This window comes from Macaca nemestrina, chromosome 18, assembly GCF_043159975.1.
Source record: "Macaca nemestrina isolate mMacNem1 chromosome 18, mMacNem.hap1, whole genome shotgun sequence".
In the NCBI taxonomy this organism is placed as follows: domain Eukaryota; kingdom Metazoa; phylum Chordata; class Mammalia; order Primates; family Cercopithecidae; genus Macaca; species Macaca nemestrina.
The window spans coordinates 46,145,991-46,169,501 of record NC_092142.1 but is presented as its reverse complement, the minus strand read 5'-3'; the positions used below and the strand labels follow the sequence as shown (position 1 = coordinate 46,169,501).

General features: G+C 35.5%; 1 protein-coding gene and 1 pseudogene across 1 annotated transcript in view; one reads left to right on the top strand and one right to left on the bottom strand.

Annotated features, from left to right (window-relative positions):
* The window catches only part of LOC105492223 (integrin alpha FG-GAP repeat containing 1), a 294,233-nt gene that overhangs the window by 178,673 nt on the left and 92,049 nt on the right, over positions 1-23,511 (top strand). Inside the window, exon 11 of the mRNA XM_011759246.3 lies at positions 21,993-22,143. Within this exon, the coding sequence (XP_011757548.1) occupies positions 21,993-22,143 (151 nt within the window). The remainder of the gene's footprint in view (positions 1-21,992; positions 22,144-23,511) is intronic.
* On the bottom strand, positions 18,899-19,679 carry LOC105492222 (proteasome subunit beta type-5 pseudogene; annotated as a pseudogene).

The following is a 23,511-nucleotide window of genomic DNA, read 5'->3' as shown; positions in this document are numbered from 1 at the left end:
GGGTACAACTCATGGGTACAGTAGTATATATTGTACCAGTGAAGTAATTTCTTATCCCTCACACCCAAGCAGCCTCATGGGTACAATATATACTACTGTACTGTGCATGGGTACAATGTATACTATTGTACCCATGAGGCTGAGGGGATGTGAAGGATGAGAAATTATTACATTGTGTAACTATTAACTATGTATACAAATAGTATATATTGTACCCATGAAGCTGAGGGGATGTAAGGGATGAGAAATTACTTAATGGGTACAGTATATACTATTGTATACTAAAAGCCCAGACTTCATCACTACATAATAAATCCATGTAACAAAACTGCACTTATAGCCCTTAAATCTATAAAAATAAATAGTAAAAACAAAAATAACAAAGGCAAATCACATGCTGGTTTTGGAAAATATCAACAAAATCATTAAACCTCTAACAAGACTGACGGAAAAAGAGAAGATTGTTATTTTTTAAACAATAACAAAAATGAAACAGAAGATTTTACTACAGATGTTCAGATGCTTAAAGGATCAGTGTTGTTGCTATGAACAACCCTCCATGCATAAATTGACAACTTAGACTTAATTTAACAATTCCTTGAAAACCACAAACTATCAAAATTCATTCAAAGTGAGATAGATCATAGGAGCCATTGTATAACTATTAAAGAGATTGAAACTTTTCCCACAGCCCTTCTGAAAAAGAAATCTCCAGCCCCAGACAGTTTCACTAACAAATTCTACCAAACCTTTAAAGAATAAATAATTCCAATTCTACGTAAGCTCTTCCAGAAAATAGAAGACTAAGGGACACTTCTCAATTCAACTAATTTTAAGAGGCTGACATTAACCTTAATGCCAAACCAGGCAAAAACAGTACAAAAAAAGAAAACTACAGACTAATACTTCATGAACAGAGATGAAAAATTACCCAACAACAAATTAGCAAATTGAGTCTCTGATTCTCTGATCCAAGCCTCTGACACCAAATTCCCAGAGTTAGCCTGCAAGTCCACATTTATTAAGGATTCTGTTCCACAAGACTGCCTTGACTTCACATCCCAATCTCAAGCTTCAGTCCCCAGGATACCCAAATTTGTCTCCAACTTGGCTACAAATTCAGGAGTCCTCATTCCTCCCCATGTTCGATAATTTGCTAGTCAGACTCACCAAACTCGGGAAAATGCTATACATTCTATTGTAGTTTATTCTGAAAGAAGCAAGTGAACAGCGAAATGAAGAGGTACATTGAGGCAGGGTCACAAGGGTCACAAGCATGGCCTTTTTGTCCCCGTGGAGTTACAGTGTGCCACCCTCACAACTGCATGTATTCACCAAATCCTGTCATTTAGGGGTTTTTAGGGAGACTTCATTACATAGGCATGATTGATTCAGTCATTGGCCATTGGTCATTGGACTCAAACTGCTCATCCTCTCTTTTCTGGGAAGATTAGGGGGTGAGACTGAAAGTTCCAACCCTCTGATCAAAGATTGCTCTTTCTGGTGAAAGGCCTCATCCTGAAGCTATCTAAGGACCTTCTAGGAGTCATCTCATTAGCATAAACTCAGATAATTGGAAGGGCCTGTTATGAGTAACAAAAGATGCTGCTATTGCTCAGGAAATTCCATTTAGGAGCTCCATGCCAGGAACTGGGGACCAAGACCAAATACATATTTCTCATTATACCAAAGAATCCCAGCAATATATCAAAAATAATACACCACAACCAAGTGGGTTTTATTCCAGGGATGTATGGTTATATAATATTTAAAAATCATTTGATTCCTCCATTTAGTATTTTAAATAAAGGAAAAAGCATATCAATTAATGTAGAAAAATCATTTAACAAAATTCAATGCATTCATGCTAAAACCTCTCAGAAATATGGGAATACAAGGGAACTTCATCAACTTGATAAAGAACTACAAAAAGTCTACAGCCAACCTTATAATTAATGGTGAAAATAAAAGTAATGCTTTTCTCTTAGTACTGAGAATAAGGCAAGTTTGTGTTCTCTCTCTACTCCCATTGAACCTAGTACTGGAAGTCTTACCCAGTGCAGTAAAGCAAGAAAATGAAATAAAAGACATATAAATTGGAAAGGAAGAAGTCAGACTTCCCCTATCGCAGGTGACGTGATTGTTGGTGTAGAACATTTCAAAGAATTAGGGAAAAAAAACTCATGTGGCTATTAAGTGAATTTAAGATAGTTGCAAGATACAAGATCAATACACAAGAATCACTCATTTCTATACATTAGTAGTGAACGACTAGAAATATAAATCAATACAATCCAATTTAAAACAGCATTAAGAAACAAAATACTTAAGTATAAATGAAACATATTAAGTATCTATGTGTCATTAACTCCAAAATGCTGATGAAAGAAATCAAAGAAGACCATTGGTGAGACATACCATATTCAGGCACTGGAAGACTCAACATCCAAAAATACCATTTCTCTCAATATGTGGAGTTATTGTCATTCCTATAAAAATCCCAGTAGAATTTTTCTGTAGATACAGACAAATTGATTCTATAATTTTTATGAAAAGACAAAGGAACCAAAATAGCTGGATTAGTTTTGAAAAAGAAGATAAAATTAGAGAAATCGCACTCCCTATGTTAAGGATTTTACTATATAGCTACAATAATCAAGACAGTGTGGTATTGGCAAAGCAGTAGACACACAGATCAGTGGAATAACTTAGACTGCCTAACAAGTACAGCTTACTGGTACAGCTAACTGGTGTTTGAGAGAAGTGTAGTCGTGGTTCCATGGGGAAAAGATAGTCTTTATAACAGATGGTATTGGAAAAACTGGGCATCCCTAGCAGGGAAAGAAAACCTTGACGAGGTTTATCGTTTCTTACACAAAAACTAACTCAAAATAGATTACAAGCTTAAATGTAAAACATAAAACTATGAAGACATAGAAAGTCTTTAGAAGACATAGAAAGTCTTTGTAACCTAGATTGAGTTAGTTCAAGAGCTCTGAGACATGACACTACAAACACAGTCAACAAAAGAAAAAGGCTAAGTTGACCTTTATCAAAATTTAGACCTTTACTTCTGCAAAAGACATTGCAAAGAGGATGAAAAAACAAGCCACAGACTAGGAGAAATAATAATTGCAAATCTCATTCACAGAGGATTTATATTCACAATATATAAAAAACTCTAAACTGAAAAATAAAAAATAAAAAAACAGGAAGATTCTGAATGTAACTTGGTTCGTAATTTTTTATGAAGGTTAAACTTTAAATGCAGAGGAAATGTAAGAATTTCAAGTCTTTCGTAAGTATTCACCATTGCTTAAGTTATTCCCTTATCATAAATTGTACATAGCTATGCTGTCAGTGAGTAATATTTAGGTTGACATAATTCCTATTAGCTGATAATAATCATCATTTCCACTCCAGTTGCTGAATTATTTTCCCTTCACATATGGTAAGTCTCTCCCTTCCTCCCCATTGCCACTACTGGCTTTTCCCTAGAGTAACAGCATTAGGAATTCAAAAATATCACTTTCACAACGTTTTTTCTATACAGAAATATTTTTTATTTAAGTCTGTATGTGACAGATCTGTCACAGAATCACAGTGAAATTGCTGGTCCAGGCAGGAATAGAAAGAGCAGAAACAACTCAGCCTGCTTCGCATGCTTTCTCATCTCTCGCATGCTGCCTGGACCATGGACACTTGGGCATAATGCTCTGCCATCTGAAATGTGGGGCAAGGTAGCACAGCTGCCCCTTCCGTTCCTGCCCCAGACTGACTCAGCCCCAGTCTTTCCCAGTGCCTGGAAAGAAACTCCATTTGTAAGTGACCTCTTCCAGTCACCTTTCAAATCACCACCACTCTGAGAAATCTTAACTTTTGGTCACATTTGTTCAGATTATTCCAATACAACTGAGACCCCTGTGACTTGTGTTCTCCCCCGCCACCACTATTCTTTATGTCTCTTCTGTTTACATGAAAACATGTTAAACACTGACACTTTTATACACAGAATCTCCATTTGTAATCTTCGTTAAGTAAGACTGCTTTAAATAAAGACTGGAAGCAGACCTCACGACCTGTGAACAGATATAAATTTAATCTCCCCTTTAGACAATAGGAGTATGAGGGAACACAGAGAGGTAGATATTTGAATAAATAATTTGTTTAATGTTGAAACAAATTTCTTCTGCCTTATATTTTATATATAATTTTGTGATATACTTTAAAGGTTATCTGTTTGCCCAAGATATTTGTTCTGATTATGAGCAATTCTGAGCTTGAACTGGAGCATAAGCTTGTCTCTCCCAAATATAACAGCTGAAATAAGTTTATGTGCTAGCATATCACACACAGCCATCTCCTTACAGAATAAGGAATTTAGTAGCATATTCTTCAAAGCACAGTTGTATTGTTGTAGTGTGTATTTTTTGTGTGTACATACTAATTCTTCAAAATCCACTCTGTGGTTTAAAACACATCTGAATTCAGAATAGCCACATTTCAATTCCTTAGTAGCCGAACGTCAATAGTTCCTCCTATGTTGCATATTAAAATGGTCATATCTAATTTTCTTTTGCCAAGTTTCAAGGTACTGTGTTCACTGCCATATTGTAAATATATTCTTAAACAGTTGACCACGAAAAGTACCAGTTTGAACTGTGCTAATGCACTTATGTGGAATTTTTTCAATAAATTCAGTCAGCTCTCCTTACCTGCCGATTCCACATCCACTGCCAAACACTGATGGAAAATACAGTATTCGTGGGATGCAAACCCTTGTACATATTTCCTATGGCATTGGACCCCAAAGGGCTGACTATGGACTTCACTATGTGTGGATTTGGGTATGGGGACTGGGGGCTGGTCCTGGAATCAATCTCCTGTGTATACCTAGGGACGATTATATTTGATTTTTACAATTTGGGAAATTAAAATGCATGGATTATATTTCCAATAAAAGAAGCAAACTGATTTTAAGATAATATAATGTGTTTGATGATCTATATAGCTCAATTGAAATTATAATCTAGTACATTTTTACATGTAATTGTGTGTAAACTGCCATAATATTAATGATAACCAATGGTATTCAGTAGGCTCTTCTCATGTGACAAAACAAAATGGGAGAGAATAGGGATAATTATAGCTAGCTTAATGTTACAGATGTGCACAGAATGAATACAGGTTATTTTGCATGCAATCTCAGTTTTTCTTGACCTTATTAGGTAATAATCATCTATCTTGTGGTCATAAAGATATTTTCCTATATTTTGTCATAAAAGTTTTAGAATCTTACTTTTCATATGCAGGCTTTTAATGTACCTAAACTTTATTTTTGTGTATTGCATCAAAAGAACCTAGTTTCATTCATTTATCTTGGATAACCAGTTGTCCCCATGTTTAATGAGTAGTGTATTTTTCCCCACTGACTTGTAATGCCACGTTTGTGTGTATCCAGTTTCTCTGTGTGTGTGGTCCTATTTCTGTGCCTTCTATTTGATGCCTTACCTTATTTATCAGTCTCTGCACTGATTTCACATAGTATTAATCATTCTAGCTCTAAAATAATGTTGGATATCTGATAGGGAAATACCTTCCCATGTAATTTTGTCTTCAGAGTTGTCTCAACTATTCTTGTCCCTTTGTCCCTTCACATGAATTTAGAATTAATTATTTGACCAAAAAAATTCTGTTGGCTTCTTGATTGATTTGATTACATTTTAGTTAAAGATTAATTTTTGAGAAACTGTCATATTTGTGATGTTGAATCTTCCATTCAATAACATTTATTCACATTGTCTTTACCTTTCCCCTGGTAATGTTTTGCCATTATCTTCATAAAACTCCTACACAGCTTTGCTAGATTACTTTTTATAACTTAGAGATTTCATTGTTATTGAATGAGATTTTTTTCCTATTACTTTTCTAATGATTACTATTGAGATTTAAAGAGGATATTGATTTTGGTATGTGGATCTTATATTCATCAATCTGACTTTATTCTCTTATTCTAATAATTGGCATATTCTCTTGGATTTCCTGTAAAGATAATTATTTCATTTGAAAATAAAAACAATTAGATCTTTTGCTATATAAGTATTGTATCTCTTCTTTCTTTTTTGGTCTTACTGCATTGGCCAGGACCTTCACTACAATGTTGAATAGTCATGGTGTTATTTGGTATCATTGACTTGTTCATGACCATACGTTCTTTTTATTGAGAAGAGTTTATTTTGTATTGTGTAATAGAACCATGTATGATTTAATAGAATGTAAATGTAGTACAGCATTTTTATTTTATTTATTCTTCTAATAAGCACAGATTATAGCAATTTAGGAAGTACAAATTTCAAAAGCTTAAAAATCACCCAGAGAGGATCACTGTTTGCATTTGGATATGTGGTAGAATCACAAATTAGGTTTTAAAGTCAGTCTAAAAATGGCAAAATTACTCTTTAAAATCCATTAAATCACTCACAAGTTAAAATATACATATATGGATTTGTGTCATCTTCCCTATACAGATACAGTAATATATATTGTAAGATAAAATGGAAAAGATTATATACGAAAACACAATTCTCTAGCCTTTTTATTATACCTCTACAGTTGGTGAAAAACAGATTATATATTGATCTCATATAGCATGCCAAGCATACAGTTGGATTCAGAACGTTAAGTCTATGTGGATTAACTCCAGTATTTACGTGATTTTTATCTTACTACCTTGAGAAGCTATGCTTGTGTGATGCAACTCTGTCGTATAAAATGTACTGTATTTTGTATAACTATATTTTATAAATACCTATTATTGTGTATTTACTTAATAGGATTATTATTTAGCCCCATAAGTGACATTTCACAATGTCCTGTATAATACAAAAACAGCAGTTGGAGAAATATAATAACAAGGGAGAGGACTGGGATTCTCAAATCCAAAGAAAATATATTATTCCAGGTCCTTTCAGGAAGTAGACATTCAGTGTCAACTAAACAGAGTAGAATAACAGATTCATACATGTCAGGTACATGTAGAAATTTAGCAAAAGATTTACGAACATGAACCCAAGCAGAGAAAATTGTTAAAAATAACAGACATGTGATATGTAATATTCACCAGATAAAATCACTGGTTGTGTTAGCCACACTTTCAAAATTCTGTTGTCTTAGAAACTCCTTCCCTCCCCTTCTTCCCATAGTGAACAGAGTTTGAATTACATTTCAATTTTTTACATACCACAGAGTTTGAAATAGAATTCTAAAGAGTGAAGGAGCAATCGTGGACTTTCTGAAAGCCTTTTTCATTATGGCTAAGGTATTTAAGCAGACTTACTCAAACTTTGTTCCACAAAACGTATGTTGGACTCATGGCCTTTCCCACTGTAGTTCCATCTCTCTATGTCTTCAACAGCTTGTTAGCAGAGTATCCTTATATAGAAGTGTGAGTTTATTACTGATATTTTCTATAAATTTTCATTATCATAGGTATTCTGTTGTTTGGCAGTTTTAAACCTACCATTATAATAAGAAGAGAGAATTTCATCTCATAGCATGTGAAGCTTAAATCTTAAATTGGGTCACTTGGGGTGACCCAAGGCCAACAGTGACCTGAAAAGGAAAAAAGATTTCAGTTTTTTATACTAGAATGCCTAATTGTGTTATATCTGTTCTTTCTTTCAGCCCAAGTTTTAGTTAATTGTCTAAATGTTCTGTACTCTTCTTAACAAAGGATTTAATAGCTGATTTTATATACCTTCCTGGTTTAATCTTACTCTTTTAGTATACACTTCCATTGATAGGGTAAATGTTCCTTTTTAAGGTGTGCAATTCTGTTAACTCAGCATGTTGTCAAACTTTTCTCAAGATGGTAAGATTGAATCTTAAATTTGGTGAGTTCTTTTGTTTGTTTGTTTGTTTTTGTTTTGTTTTGTTTTGTTTTGTTTTTTTGAGATGGAGTCTCCCTCTGTCCCCCAGGCTGGAGTGCAATGGCGTGATCTTGGCTGACCGCATCCTCCACCTCCCAGGTTCAAGCAATTATCCTGCCTCAGCCTCCCGAGTAGTTGGGATTACAGGCACCCACCACCACACCCATCTAATTCTTGTATTTTTAGTAGAGGTGGAGTTTCACCATGTTGGTCAGGCTGGTGTTGAACTCCTGACCTCAAGCAATCCACCCACCTCAGCCTCCCAAAGTGCTGGGATTACAGGTGTGAGCCACCACGCCCAGCCGATTAATTCTTATGTCTCGTAGTTATTAAAGTACATGGATTTCTTACCTTTTATGAGCTAATGAATATTTCATAGAAACCCTGGAGGAGGAGGTTGCGGTGAGCCAAGATCTAACCACTGCATTCCAGCCTGGGCAACAGAGCGAGACTCCATCTCTAAATAAATAAATAATCTAATAGATTCTTTTGAATATAGGTAAATTAAAACATGACAAAATATTTTCTACTCACCTATTTGACAGAAACTTTTCAACAGTCACAGTGTTATATTCCGTTAGGTTTCCCTTTCCATTGGCCTTCCTCTACAAAAGATGCTCACTTCCTTTTTTCATTCAGGTAACATGTACTATCACTCCCACTGAGTCACATATCCTAGACACTGACTGGGGATAAATGGATTGCATTTGCCCAGAGATAAAGTGAACTTTATTGTAAATATCAATTAATTGCCTTTGACTATTTCTTGTTGTCAGTAGCATGTGTTGCAAAACACTTCAATAATATTTAGTATTTCAAAGTGAAAGTTTTCTATCAGCTTAGCTAAGCATTCTGCACTTACCATAGCAGCATGGGTTTCAGAGCATCATTGTTTTTAATGTTTCATGTTTAGAGGATTCCTAATGGCCTTATTTGTGTTTCTTCTTAATTTGTTTTTCTTCTCCATGTAAAACTGGCTTTCCCAAGGTTTACATAGTAAGTCAGACATATCCCCACATTGAAGCTCTTTTCGTTTGAATCTAGGCTGATAATGAAATTGGGGAATTAAGGAAGAAAGTTAAAGACAATCTAGAAGAGGAGAACTCACTGAATATAGAAATGACTAAAATGGACATGAGCTCTAAGGGCAGCCAAGAAGAAAATCAGACTTTAAGTTAAATGATCCATCAGCTACCTCTGTTAATGAGAAATAAGACAGTTGCTCACAGCACATTAACAACCTAGAATAACCCAGACCTCGTCAAGTGGTAGTGCATTGAGTAACACCACCAATGTTATAGCCTTTGAAGATAAATTAAAACCAGCCTCAAAAAAGTACATACTAGATATACAAATATTGGGGTATTCAGAGAAGCAACATTTAATATGTACATTTTACACATTATGTCACTTAAACATTTACCATGGGTTTTTTAAATATGTTGAAATGTTCTGCAGTTAACTTTTGTATTAACTGCTTTGTTGAGATACAATTCACACACCATACAATTCACCCATTTACTGTGTACAATTTAGTGGCTTTTATAAGTGTATTCAGGCTGGGCGCAGCGGGTCACGCCTATAATCCCAGCACTTTGGGAGGCTGAGGCAGGCAGATCACTTGAGGTCAGGAGTTGGAGACCAGCCTGGCCAACATAGTGAAACCCCGTCTCTACTAAAAATGCAAAATTTAGCTAGGCGTGGTGGCTACTCAGAAGGCTAAGGCAGGAGAATCGCTTGAACCTGGGAGGCAGAGGTTGCAGTGAACCAAGATCTCACCACTGTACTCCAGCCTGGGCGACAGAGCTGGACTTCACTCAGGAAAAAAAAAAAAAAAGTATTCATATTGTTGTGCATCCATCATCACAAGCAATTTTAGAACATTTTGTTACCCTAAAAAGAAGTCCCACTCACCTTAGCTGTTACTCTCCAATTCCCCTATGACTTCGTCCACTGCCACCAGGACTAGGAAACCACTGATCTCTGTCTCTATAGCTTTCTGTCTCTATAACTGGACCTGTTCTGAACATTTTATATATGCAGTTGTACAATATGTGGTACTTTATGACTGGTTTCTTTGAGTTGGTATAATGTTTTCAAGATTTTTCAATGTGGTAGTGTGTAGCAGTATTCCTTTCTTTCTGTTGTCAATTAACAGACCATTATATGGATATACTACATTTCATTATTCGTCCTTCAGTTGATGGACACATGGGTTTTTTGCACTTTTTGGCTATTACAAATACTGCTGTGAACATTCATATGCAAGTTTTTATGTAGACATGTTTTCATTTTTCTTGAGATATACCTAGGAGTAGAATATTCATTAGAGGTGGAACTCTGGGTGGGGGGGGGTGTTTTTGTTTGTTTGTTTGTTTGTCTGTTTTTGAGATGGAGTCTCGCTCTGTCTCCCAGTCTCCCTCTGTCTCCCTGCACTCGCTCTGCTGGAGTGCAGTGGTGTGATCTCAGCTCACTGCAAACTCCGCTTCCGGGTTCACACCATTCTCCTGCCTCAGCCTCCGGAGTAGCTGGGAATACAGGCGCCCGCCACGACGCCTGGCTTATTTTTTGTATTTTTAGTAGAGACGTGGTTTCACCATGTTAGCCAGGATGGTCTCTATCTCCTGACCTCGTGATCTGCCTGTAATCTGCCAGCGTTGGCCTCCCAAAGTGCTGGGATTACAGGCGTGAGCCACCGCCCTGGCCAGAACACTGTTTTTAACTGAGGAACCACCAGACTGTATTTCAAAGCAGGTTTGCCATTTTACATTCCCATCTAAATTAAACAAGTATTCTCTTTTTTCTATATCCTCACCAACATGTATTACCTGTCTTTTTTATTTTAGCCATCCAAGTGGGTGTGAAGTGTTATTTAATTGTGGTTTTGATTTGCAGTTGTCTGATGGCTAATGATGTTGAGCTTTCTTCATGTACTTGTTGGCCATTTGTATCTCTTCCTTGGAAAACTATTCAGATTCTTTGCTTTTTTAATAATTGGGTTATTTGTCTTTTTGCTATTGAGTTGTAAAATTTCTTTAATATATTCTAGATAGAAGTCCCTTATTAAATATATGATTTCAAAACTTTTCTCCCTTTCTGGGGGTTGTCATCTTACTTTCTTGATAGTATTCGAAGCACAAACTTGGTGGTGATGTCAAGTTTATTTTTGTTGTTGTTATTTGTGCTTTTATCAAGAGAGTTTCATGTACTTTTAATAGCTAAATTGGGCCGGGCGCGGTGGCTCAAGCCTGTAATCCCAGCACTTTGGGAGGCCGAGACGGGCGGATCACGAGGTCAGGAGATCGAGACCATCCTGGCTAACACGGTGAAACCCCGTCTCTACTAAAAAATACAAAAAAAAAAAACTAGCCGGGCGAGGTGGCGGGCGCCTGTAGTCCCAGCTACTCGGGAGGCTGATGCAGGAGAATGGTCTAAACCCAGGAGGCGGAGCTTGCAGTGAGCTGAGATCCGGCCACTGCACCCCAGCCTGGGCGACAGAGCAAGACTCTGTCTCAAAAAAAAAAAAAAAAATAGCTAAATTGGGGTTTAATTGACAGAGTAAATTACAGAGTAAATTACTACTGAGAATTTTACTGGGATTACAATGAAACTTTTATCTTAAAAGTTGTAAGTTGTTACGTTTTGTTATACAAATACATCTATAAAAATATCACCATAATCAAGATAATGAACATACCCATCACTCACAAAAGTTTCCTCTTAACCCTGTGTAATCAACACTTTCCCCACCCCACAGGAAACTGCTGATCTGCTTTCTGTCACTGTAGATTAGATTGCATTTTCTAAATTTTATATTAATGGAATCACACAATAGCTGTTCCTTTATGTCTGGATTTTCTTACGCAGCATAATAATACGGAGATTTATCAATGTTTTTACATATATCTTTAGTTCTTTGCTTATTATTCCTGAGGAATATTCCATTGTATAGATGCATCACAGTTTGCTTATATCCATTTACATGTTGATGAGCAATTAGATCTATATCAAGTCTGACTGCTACAAATAGTCAGCTGTGAACATTCATGTGCAAGTTATTGTCTGAACATATGCTTTCCTTTGTAAATACCAAGGAATGGAGTAGCTATGTCTTTTGAAAGATGCATGTTTAACTTTTTAAGAAAATGCCAAACATGCCAGTTTCTCCACATTTTCTCCAAAATTGTATGGTTGGTCTTTTTAATTTTATCTGTTCTGTTTGTAGTAGATCTCTTTATAGTTTTAATTTTAGTTTCTTTAATAAATTGGGATATTTGTTTTCTTATGATTGAATGTTGAAAGTTTTTTATTTATTCTGGATACAAGTCCTTTATTATTGGATATGTTATTTGCAAATATTTTCTCGCAGATATCTGGCTTATCTTTTCATTCTCTGAACAATGTCTTTCAAAGGGCAGAAGTACCTAGTTTTGTGAAAGTACCGTATTTCAATTTTTTATAGTTATGGTTTTAGTTTCATAACTAAGAAATCATTACCTAACACAATGTTTTGCCCTAGAAATTGAAGAGTTCTGAATTTTACATTTAGGTCTGTGATCCATTATATCCGAGTTCCTTTTTTGTAAATTGTTCCAGCACCGTTTATTGAAAATACTTTTATTTTACATTCAATTGCCTTTGATCCATGATGAAAATCAGTTGACAATATATGTTTGGGTATATTTCTTCATTCTCTTTTCTGTTCCCACGATCTATTGTCCATCTTTGTGGCAGTACCACACTTGATTACTATTGTTTAAAATGAGTAGTCAGTTCAGATAGTATATGCTCTCCTTCTTTTCCAGAGTTATTTTGGCTGTTCTAGTTTCTTTGTGTTTCCTATGAATTTTAGGGTCAGTTTGTCAGTTTCTGCAAAATAAAAATAAAAAGTCTGCTGAGAATTTTACTGGGATTACAATGAAACGATAGGTCAATTTGGGGATAAATGACATCTTAACAATATTGCATCCTCTGACTATGAATGTAGTGCATATATAGCTCTTTTATTTTAGATGTTTAATTGTTTAACAGTGTTTCTGGTTTTCTTTGTACAGGTCTTACCCATCTTTTGTCAGATTTATACCTAAGTAGTTTATATTTTTGATGCTATTATCCCTGGTACTTTATATATTTTTTTTTAATTTTTGTTTTTTTGTTTTTTTATTTTTAATAGAGACAAGGTCTTTCTAGGTTGCCCAGGCTGGTCTCAAACTCCTGGGCTCCTTAAGCAATCCTCTTGTCTTGGCCTCCCAAAGTGCTAGAATTACAGGTGAGACCCACTGCACCTGGCCAGTATTTTTTATTTCAGTTTTCATTGTTCTTGACTATTGTATTTGTATTTCCCACCTAGCCAAACTTACTAGTTCTAGAAATTTTTTTGTAGATTTCATATGATTTTTCTAAGTACGTGGCCATATAACTTGCAAATAAAGACAGTTTTACCTCTTTCTTTCCAATCCAGATGTCTTTTGTTTTTCTTTCCTTTTACAGTGGTTAGAACCTGTATATACATTGCTGAGTGGTGAGAGCAGGCATTCTTGCCTTGTAAGAACAGGGACCTTAGGAGGACAGCATTCAGTCTTCCACTGTAATGTTCACTGTAGGTCTTCTGTAGATGCCCTTTACAGTGTTGAGAATTTTTCTTCTATTCCTAGTTTGCTGGGAGTTTAGAACCGAAATGGGTTTTGGATTTTGTCAGATCCTTTTTTGCCTTTTATTTAGATGATTGTATTATTTTCCTTTTTTCGTTTGTTAAACTAATGAATTACACTAATTTATTTTTTAATATTAAAGCAACTTTGCATTCCTGCAATAAATTCAACTTGGTCATGATTTTAGTATTTCTAATATTCCTACAGTGTTCACTGAAACACGCTCGTATCAGAAATATGTCCTCTTTATGTGATTGGCTGGTAATCACAGAGCAGAGACATGGTTCAAAAAATGCACACATTTCAATGATCACTGAACTGTATCAAGATATGATATGACTCAAGATACAGTCAAATCAAGATATGACTGTATTATTGAATTTGATTGACTAGAATTTTGTTTTAAAATGTTGCTTCTATCCTCACGAAGAATATTGGTCTGTAGTTTTCTTATGATGTCTTTCATTTGGGTGTTTAATGCTGGTTTCATAGGATGAGTTGGGAACTATGTCTTTCTCATCTATTTTTTAAAAAGTTTGTGTAGTACGTGTAGTATTTCTTCTCTCAATATTTGGTAGAATTCATCAGTGAAGCCGTTTCAGTCTGGAGTTTTCTTTTTTGGAGACTGTTACACTGCAATTTCAATTTATCTATTCTTGAGTAAGCTTTGGTATTTTGTGACTTCCAGGGAATTCGTCCATTTAATCTAACTCATCAATTGTATTGGCACAAAGTTTTTTATAACATTCCCTTATCCTTTTGAAATCACTAAAATTTGTAGTGATGTTAACTGTCTCATTTCTGATATTGGTACTTTTTACAAACTTTTCTTCTTTTTATTTTTTTAATGGCCATTCTGACTGAAGGCTTATCAATTTTATTGTTTTTTGCAAGAAACCAGCTTTTGTTTTCATTGATTTTTCTCTGTTTCTTTCCTGTTTTCTATTTCATTGATATTCTCCGTTACTATTTACTTTTTTCTCCTTAATTTACGTGTTATTTGCTCTTCTATTTTTGGTTTTTAAGAAAGTAACTGAGGTCATTTGAGACTTTTCTTCTTGTCTACTATAGGTATTTAATGATATAAATAGCCCTTTAAATACTACTATAGTGACATACAACAAATCTTGATGGCTTCATTTTTATGCAGCTCAGAGTACTTTTGAATTTTTCTTTGTACTCACGGTTTATTTAGTAGTGTTTTATTTTTAATTTAAAACTATTTGGAAATTTTTGAAATAACTGTTATTGCTTTCCCATTTAATTCCATTATGATCAGAGAAAATACTTGGTGTGACTTAAATTATTTTATATTTATTGAGGCTTGTTTCAGGATCCAGAATATGCTCTATCTTGATAAATATTTGATGTTACTTCAGAAGATTATATATTCTGGTGTTGCTGGTTGTGGTCAATAAATGTCAATCAGGTGAAATTGGTTATTATTGTTTGAGTCTTCTTTATCCTCGTTGATTTTATGTCTTTTTAGTTTATCAATTATTAAAAGAGACATGACTGTCTTTGTTCTGGTGGTATTCTTTGTTCTGAAGTCCACCTTCTCTCTTATTGTCACTCCAGCTTTCTTTTTATTTGCCTTAACTTGCTATATCTTTTTTTAACCTATGTAATAGTTTTGTTGAGATATAATCACTTGCCATACAATTCACCCATTTAAAGTATACAGTTCAATGGTTTTTAGAATATGCATAGAGTTGTATAACCATCACCTTCAAGTTTAGAACATTTTCATTTACCCCAAATGAAACCCTTACCCATTAGCAGTCATTCCCCCTTTCCTCCAGTTCTCTCAGCCCCAGCTAACTACTCGTCTGTTTTCCATCACTATAGATTTTCCGATTCTGAACATTCCATGTAAGTGGAATATATGTTGTCCTTTGTGACTGGCTTCTTTCACTTAGCATATTTTTAAGGTTCAGCCATGTCTTTGTATAATAGATTCCTTTTTTGGCTAAATAGAATTTTATTATATAAATATACCACATTTTGTTTATCCATTGATCAGTTGATAGATATTTGGATAGTTTCTACCTTTTGGCCCCTAAAAATAATACTACTATGAACATTTTTCCCTATAAGTTTTTGTGTAGCCATGTTTGCATTTTCCTTGGAATATATCTAGGAATAAAATCCTGGGTCAAATTTTAACTCTATGTTTAATCTTTTGAGTAACTGCTAGACTGTTTTTCAAAGCTGCTGTACCATTTTACATGTCTCCCAACAAAGTATGAGCTTCCAATTACTCCACATTCTCTTGAACACTAGTTATTATCTATCTTTTTCTAAAAATTATAGCTGTCCGGCCGGGCGCGGTGGCGCATGCCTGTAATCCTAGTTCTTTGGGAGGTCAAGGTGGGCAGATCACTTGAAGTCAGGAGTTCGAGACCAGCCTGGCCAACATGGTGAAACCCCGTCTCTACTAAAAATACAAAAATTAGCTGGGCATGGTGGCAGGCGCCTGTAATTACAGCTACTCCAGAGGCTGAGGCAGGAGAGTGACTTGAACCCGTGAGGCAGAGGTTGCAGTGAGCCGAGATCGCACCACTATACTCCAGCCTGGGCAATAGAGTGAGGCTCCGTCACAAAAAACAACAACAAACAAACAAAAAAATTATACCTGTTGTACTGGATATGAAGTGTTGTCTCACTGTGATTTTGATTTAGAGTTCTCTGATGGCTAATTTTGTTGAACATCTTTTCATGTGCATATTGGCCATTCGTATATCTTCCTTGAAAAAATGTCTGTTCAGATACTTAGTGCATTTTTTAAATTAGGTTGTCTTTTATTATTAAATTGTGAGAGTTTCTTGTATATTCCAGATACAAGTCTTTGTCAGATATAATTTGCAAAAATGTTCTCCCATTTTGTGGGTTGTCTTTTTGCCTTCGTTGGGGTGATCTATCTTTTATTATTGCTTTTGCATCTTACCTATTTGTATCTTTATATTGAAGGTAGTTTTTTTGTAGGCAATATATAATTGAGTCTTCATTTTTTAATCCAATCTCACAACATACAGCTTGTAGTTTGTGTGTTTAGACTCTTTATCTTTCATGTCAGTACTGATATGGTTAAAATATACTTTCTTGTTTTTGTCCTCTTTCTGTTTTCATTTAAATTAGTTGAGTATTTTTATGATTCTATTTTATCTTTTTTGTTGACTTATTCATTATAAATCTTATTTTAGTGAATACTGTAGGGTTTATACATCTTTAAATTATCCTAGTCTATCTTCAAACAGTAGTATAGTACTTCACGTGTAGTTTCAGAACCTTATGATAGTATATTTCTATTTCTCCCCTTCGGTTTTAGTGCTGTTTTTATCACACATTTTACATCTACTACCTTATTAACACCATACTATGTTGGTTTTTGTTTAGACAGTTGATTCTCCTTAAATAAATGTAAGTAATAAGAAAAAAACTTTTCTGTTTGCCTACATGTTTGCCATTTTCAGTGTTCCTTGTTTTGTGTACATCTAGAGTGTCATCTGGTGTCATTTTCCATCAGCCTGATAGACTTCCTTTAACATTTCTTATAGTACTATAAAGAAAAATATAGACATAAATGACTACATAAATATTAAAAACCTTTTAGTGAAGGGTACCATAAACAAAATTTAAAAAAAATAAAAGGCTGGGAAGAAGTATTTATAACATATCAGGTAATAATAACAGCAGTAGATAATAATAATAATAATAATCACAGTTATTAAATGTAGACTGTGCTATACCAGGCACTATACTGAACACTTTATGATGTATTTTCTCATTCAATCCTTATAACAGCCATTTGAAGGTATTGTACTATTATGACTCCCATCTTACAAACAAGGATATGAGACTAACAGATAAGTGGCTAAAGTCTCTAACAATAAGAGTTCTAAAAATCAGTGAGAACATAATTTTAATTGGCAGTTCTTTGGAAAAACGTGAATGGCTTATAAACATAAATGTAATACTTAACTGCTGTCATCATCAGAAGAATGAAGTCATTTTTAAGCTCTTCAACTGTCAAGACTAAGAAGCAATGGTACTAATACTGGCAAGATATGAAAAGACACTCATACATTATTGGAAATATAAATTGGTATAGCTTTTCAGAGGACCATTTAGCTTTAACTGTTGACATTTAAAATATCCATGTCCTTTGACCAGATGACTGTCATCTGGAATTTCTTGTACAAGTTCCCAAAGAAAAACTTTCTTTCTCTCTCTCTCTCTCTCTCTCTGTGTGTGTGTGTGTGTGTGTGTGTGTGTGTGTGTGTAATCCAGTACAGTTGGCGATAACCTGACCATCAATAGCCTAGTGTTAAAATGAATGATGGCTTAGCCATATAATGGAATAACCATTAGAAAAACATGAGACTGTGGAGACACAGGCAATTTGATAGGCTAACTAATGGGAGACTTAAATTGGTACACCTTCTTATAGGGTACCCTTCAATATAGGGATCAAAAGTCCTCAATCAGACTATATCCCTTTCCCCCTTGTGTATGCTATATAATGTGGTGGAAAGAAAAATATTATAGAAAAATATATGTATCAGAACCCAATTAGGTTTTTTTTTTTAAGGATATATGTATTTACATATTTATATGTGCCTAGAAGAAGGCTTAGAAAGATGAACACCAAATTATCAACATTGATTATTCCTGGAAAGGAAAGATTTTGACTTTTTAAATCTCCCTATTCAATGTTATGATAGCTGTTATAATAATTTGAATAAAAAAAATTTAAGATATATTAGTTATAATTGCCAAGAACACCCAGAGAAATTGACTAAAAAGAAGCAAGAGTCTTTGTCCCCAAGGATTTCTAAACCAAATGGATCAAGGTTTTCCCCCCCTTGGCTTACATCAAATTTTATTTTTAAAGGCAAGATGCTGGGTTCTACTTGTAGAGCTTAGTAGAATTTTAAAGAACTGAACTGTTAACGAACCTCATGTTTCACAATACAGGACCAAAGTAGCTAGTGAGTTCTAAGACATTTATAATCTTTTCAAACTGATATCAGAAATTAAGAATGACATTTTATTTATTCATTTATTTACGTATTTATTTGTTCATTCATTCATTCAGGTAAAGTAGTGAGTAGAGTATGTTAATATCCAAGAAAGTAAAATAGCCACTTCTGCAGCAGCTCATTAACGACTGGTAACACATAGAGGTCAGTGTTCTAGAGTTTTTTAAAAAAGTATTGATACAGTTGAAGACCCCTCCACTAGAGATAAGATGGAGCACTGTATCCGTATTACCAATGACAGTCACCCAAGAAATGCGGACAGCCATATCACCCTCTCTCATGGGGTAGATCCGTCATACTTATGAAGACCAACTGCATTGTCACTGGAGACTTGGATCCAGCCATCCTTCTGCACGTGGTAGAGGTTAGCAGCACCTCCTGAGTAGGCATCGATGCAGGTGGCTTAATAGATGGCTTGGTAGCTCGCTTCATGGGCCAGATCATAGACCGGCTCCATTTCCAGGTTATAGGAATAGCCCTGATTCATAACCCCATAAGCATACACAGAGCCAGAACATACAGAGAAGGTGGCCCCCGAGATCTGATTCCCTTCAGTGTCCGTGTAGCAGAGGCCAGGGCCTCTCCTATCCCAGCCACAGATCATGTTGCCTTTGTACTGGTGCAATATGTTGGCAAGCAGCTGGAAGGCAGCTGCTACCGAGATGCATTCCTTATTTCAAAGCTCATACATTTGACATTGCTGAGCCAACAGCCATTCTCAGAAGCTACAATTTGCTGTGCCCCTAGCCATGATGGCTTCAGGTAGGGGTTGATCTGTGCCACCTTCTTTACCATCTGGAGGCAATGTAAGCACCCACTGTGGTCCTATAGTCTGCTGCAACTATGACTCCATGCCAGAACTTGAAGACCAGGGTGGTGATTCCATGAAGCATTTTGATTCCCTGCTCATCTGAGACTCCCCAGCTGGGCATGGCCAGGATCAGCCCATCACTGGGACTCCCTGGACCCAGATCCAGCAGATCTGCATAAACTTTGAGTCCAGAAAACCTGCACTGGTTCACAAGTAGCAGCCTCTCCAACAAGCTGACCAGCACCATGTCTAGTGTGGGCAAAAGAAGGAATAACATTTTAAATTGCATGACTGCAAAAGGGTTTTTGTTGTAGGTTGTTGTATATTTGAAATTGTGGCCAGACTTATAATAATGAGATATGTGCAGTAGTTTTGCAAAGGGAAGTAAGGATGCATGCTCACTCAAATGCTGACCATATGATGCATTGATTATAGAATGTTGTAGAAAGTCTGCTTTTATCACATGTTCTCATGTTTTAATACAATCTAATAACAGAGTGTGCTGCCTCTCTGTGAAATATCTAGAAAATTTCTTTAGCTAAAAGGGTAGGATAGGTAAGTTACCAGGAAAAATTTTTATAAATTAGAATTTTAAAATTCACTGTTAGACAGGAGACAAAGAAGAAATCATTTATTCTTTCTAGTGGATGAATACTGTTCTATAATAGGCCATGAACAAAGTCACCTGAGAGTTTTCCAAGTAAACATTATGGTCTGAAAGATTTTTTTCATTTGTTAAAGAATCGTTCTGGTAAACTATTTGTTTTGGAATTTTTCATCTGGAAAAATAGTTCAAAGCCAATCATGTATTTATCAGACATCGTCCAAGTTGAATATTTGGAACATTGGTTTTTATTCTTTGTTAAACACTTATAAATTTTGCTTTCTTATAATCAAACTCACCCAAAGCCATAGTAATATTTTTATATGAACAAAAGAAATCTCTATTTACAGATTTATTGAAAATAATTATTAGAGGGCAGACATGGTGTCTCACACCTATTATCCCAGCACTTTGGGATGCCAAGGCAGGAAGATCACGAGACTAGCCTGGGCAACATGGCAAAACCCCGTCTCTACAAAAAATACAAAAATTGGCCGGGCACGGTGGCTCAAGCCTGTAATCCCAGCACTTTGGGAGGCCGAGACGGGCAGATCACGAGGTCAGGAGATCAAGACCATCCTGGCTAACACAGTGAAACCCCGTCTCTACTAAAAAATACAAAAAAAACTAGCCAGGTGAGGTGGCGGGCGCCTGTAGTCCCAGCTACTCAGGAGGCTGAGGCAGGAGAATGGCGTGAACCCAGGAGGCGGAGCTTGCAGTGAGCTGAGATCCGGCCACTGCACTCCAGCCTGGGTGACAGAGCGAGACTCCGTCTCAAAAAAAAAAAAAAAATACAAAAATTAACTGGGCATGATGGCACGCAGCTGTAGTCCAACTACTCTGGAGGCTAAGGTGGCAGGATCACTTGAACCCAGGAGGCAGAGAGGTTGCAGTGAGCCGAGATCGCACCACTGCACTCCAGCCCGGGTGACAGAGTGAGATTGTCTCAAGAAAAATAAAATGAAAAATAATCATTATTAGAAAAAATTAAACAATAATAAAATTTAAGCCCTATCATCTGTTATTTTCTATATGCATAGAGAAAAGTGAAAGAATATACATATTTGGGGAAAACACCTATAAATAGGAGCTATTACATAAAATCACACTTTACAAAGTTACTTCTGTATCTAAAGAAAATATTTTTACATGGCATTGTATTGCACTCTATAGTAAAAATGAAGATAATATAAACACTTTCATTGAGTACTAACTGGATGCCAGGAGTTGTTCTAAGTAACTTTCCTTGCAGTGTTTCATTTCATCTTAACAACCTATGCTGTAAGTACTCTGACTACACAGCTTACAAATGAGGATCTGAGTCTTAGAGGTTAAATGACTCACTCAAGGCCACAGAGCTGCCAAATAACAGAGCCAGGATTTGAATCTAGGTAATCTAGCTCCAGAATCTAAGCTCATAAATACTATGCCTCTAGAGTAGGATTCAAGAGGGAAGACTTCATGGCTATGCAACATGTGATGCTTACTTTATCTGAGAGATGCTTGGCAATATCTGCCCTACCGCCTATGAGAGCTGCTGAAATTTTGTTGTTATAGATTCATTGCTTTGAGTTTATGAGACTTTCTAGTTAAAATGCAGATATTCATTGAAAAGTAATACACATCTAAACAGATAATGACAGTGTCCAGGAACTCAGGGTCGATGACTATAGAGTAGTAAATGAGGAAGAAGGGATAGACTTGGAAACTCCATAGAAAAGGAAAGAAGCCAGCAATCAATTCACCTACATAATCAGAGTATTTTTGCCAAAGGTTGAAAAGGGATAGCCAACAATTTTTTAATGACAGTACTGTAAACAAAAAATGTGGAGATTTTTTCATATAATTTCAGTGTGTACCATTTACCATCTCCTTTGAATCTAGGAAATACTACAGAGCCGATGCTATAGAGTGTTGATGCTTATATTAACAAAATGCCTTTCCTTTGGCGCACAGCAACCAGCAGGCCTTTTTACTGGAGAACGTCCCTTGTAATAATGCAAGCTGTGAAGAGGCGCGTCGAATGTTCAAAGTCTACTGGGAGCTGACAGACCTAAATCAAATTAAGGATGCCATGGTTGCCACCTTCTTTGACATTTACGAAGATGTGAGTTCAGACCTGCTCTGTGTGTTTGAAGTTTAAATGCCATTCACCTTGTCACACTTAAGCTTCATTCCATTTGACCAGAAAATGTGGACAACATAACAAAAGCAAATGAGTTAATTAAGGAAAGCACCTTTTAATGTTAAATGGCAGATGAAACAAATCTATTGACAACATTGGCTGATCAGTACAGTCAAATATGAAAAACTCTCTTATCTCATTTTGTGCATATTTGGATTAAACCACTAAAGCATCATGCTCTAAGACTGACAACTCTGAATGTTCAACAGTAGAAAAAATTACAGCCAACAGATAACAGACCCTTGAATCTGCACAAAATCACAGAAGAATGAGTTTAGTGCTGACTTTTATCTTTGTGAACCAGAGTAGCGTCTATTTCCACAGATTCTTGTGACTCTGACTTTGGTTGCCAGGTGACCTTGTGAAAGGCTTTCAAGGTTCTGGTTTTCCCCTTTCTAAAGTGAAATGCCAGTTTACCACTCTGAAAAATAATAAATTCTTAAAAAAGCAATGTTAAATTCCAGAATTAATGTATCACAGTGTATCCTAGTAAGATAATTTATTTTTAAAAGTTAAATGCCCAATAGGACATTTATGTCCCCATTTACCCCATTTTTGATTTTATTTTGTTTTGTTTTTTATAAGAGGCTTATTCTCATTTATATGAATTATTCAGGTCCTTGTTTTCCCCTGTTTCTCCTGCAATCAGATCTTGTGTTATTTCACTTTTCGTTAGCAGATTCCAACCATAAAAGTAATTGACAGAAATATCACGAGGGGACAAAGCAAGAGAATTGACTACAAATCCATTTTTAATTTCTGTACATCAAAAACATAATGAATACAATTTAAAATTGTTTTAAATCTGGGAAATAAATTTTATATGAAAGAGTCAAATAGTTAATATTCATAATTTAAAAGGGCTTATACAAACTGATATCATCAAAAATACTCTGCAAAAATAGAACATAGTTTACTACAAAAACCCAAGTTGCTGACATGTTTAAAAATATGATAAATGATCAACTTCATGAAAAGAATCAGAGGAATATCAGTTTAAATGAGCATACATTTTTTCCCTTGGGCAAAATTGGCAAAGCTTCCTTGTTTTTGAAAGCAAATGGTAAAATGCTGTGGTGGCAAGGGGAGATAAAAAGGTACTCCCCCTGATGGTTGGAAAGGGTCTGGCAAGTCCACATCATGGGCCTTTGAAACTTCATGCAAATTTGACTGGAAGGAAACATACCAAAATGCTAATAATTATCTCCAGAGACTAAAATTACAGATGTTTTTTATTTTCTTTATATTTTACTATTGAAACTTGTGTGCATATACTACATATTTTAATAG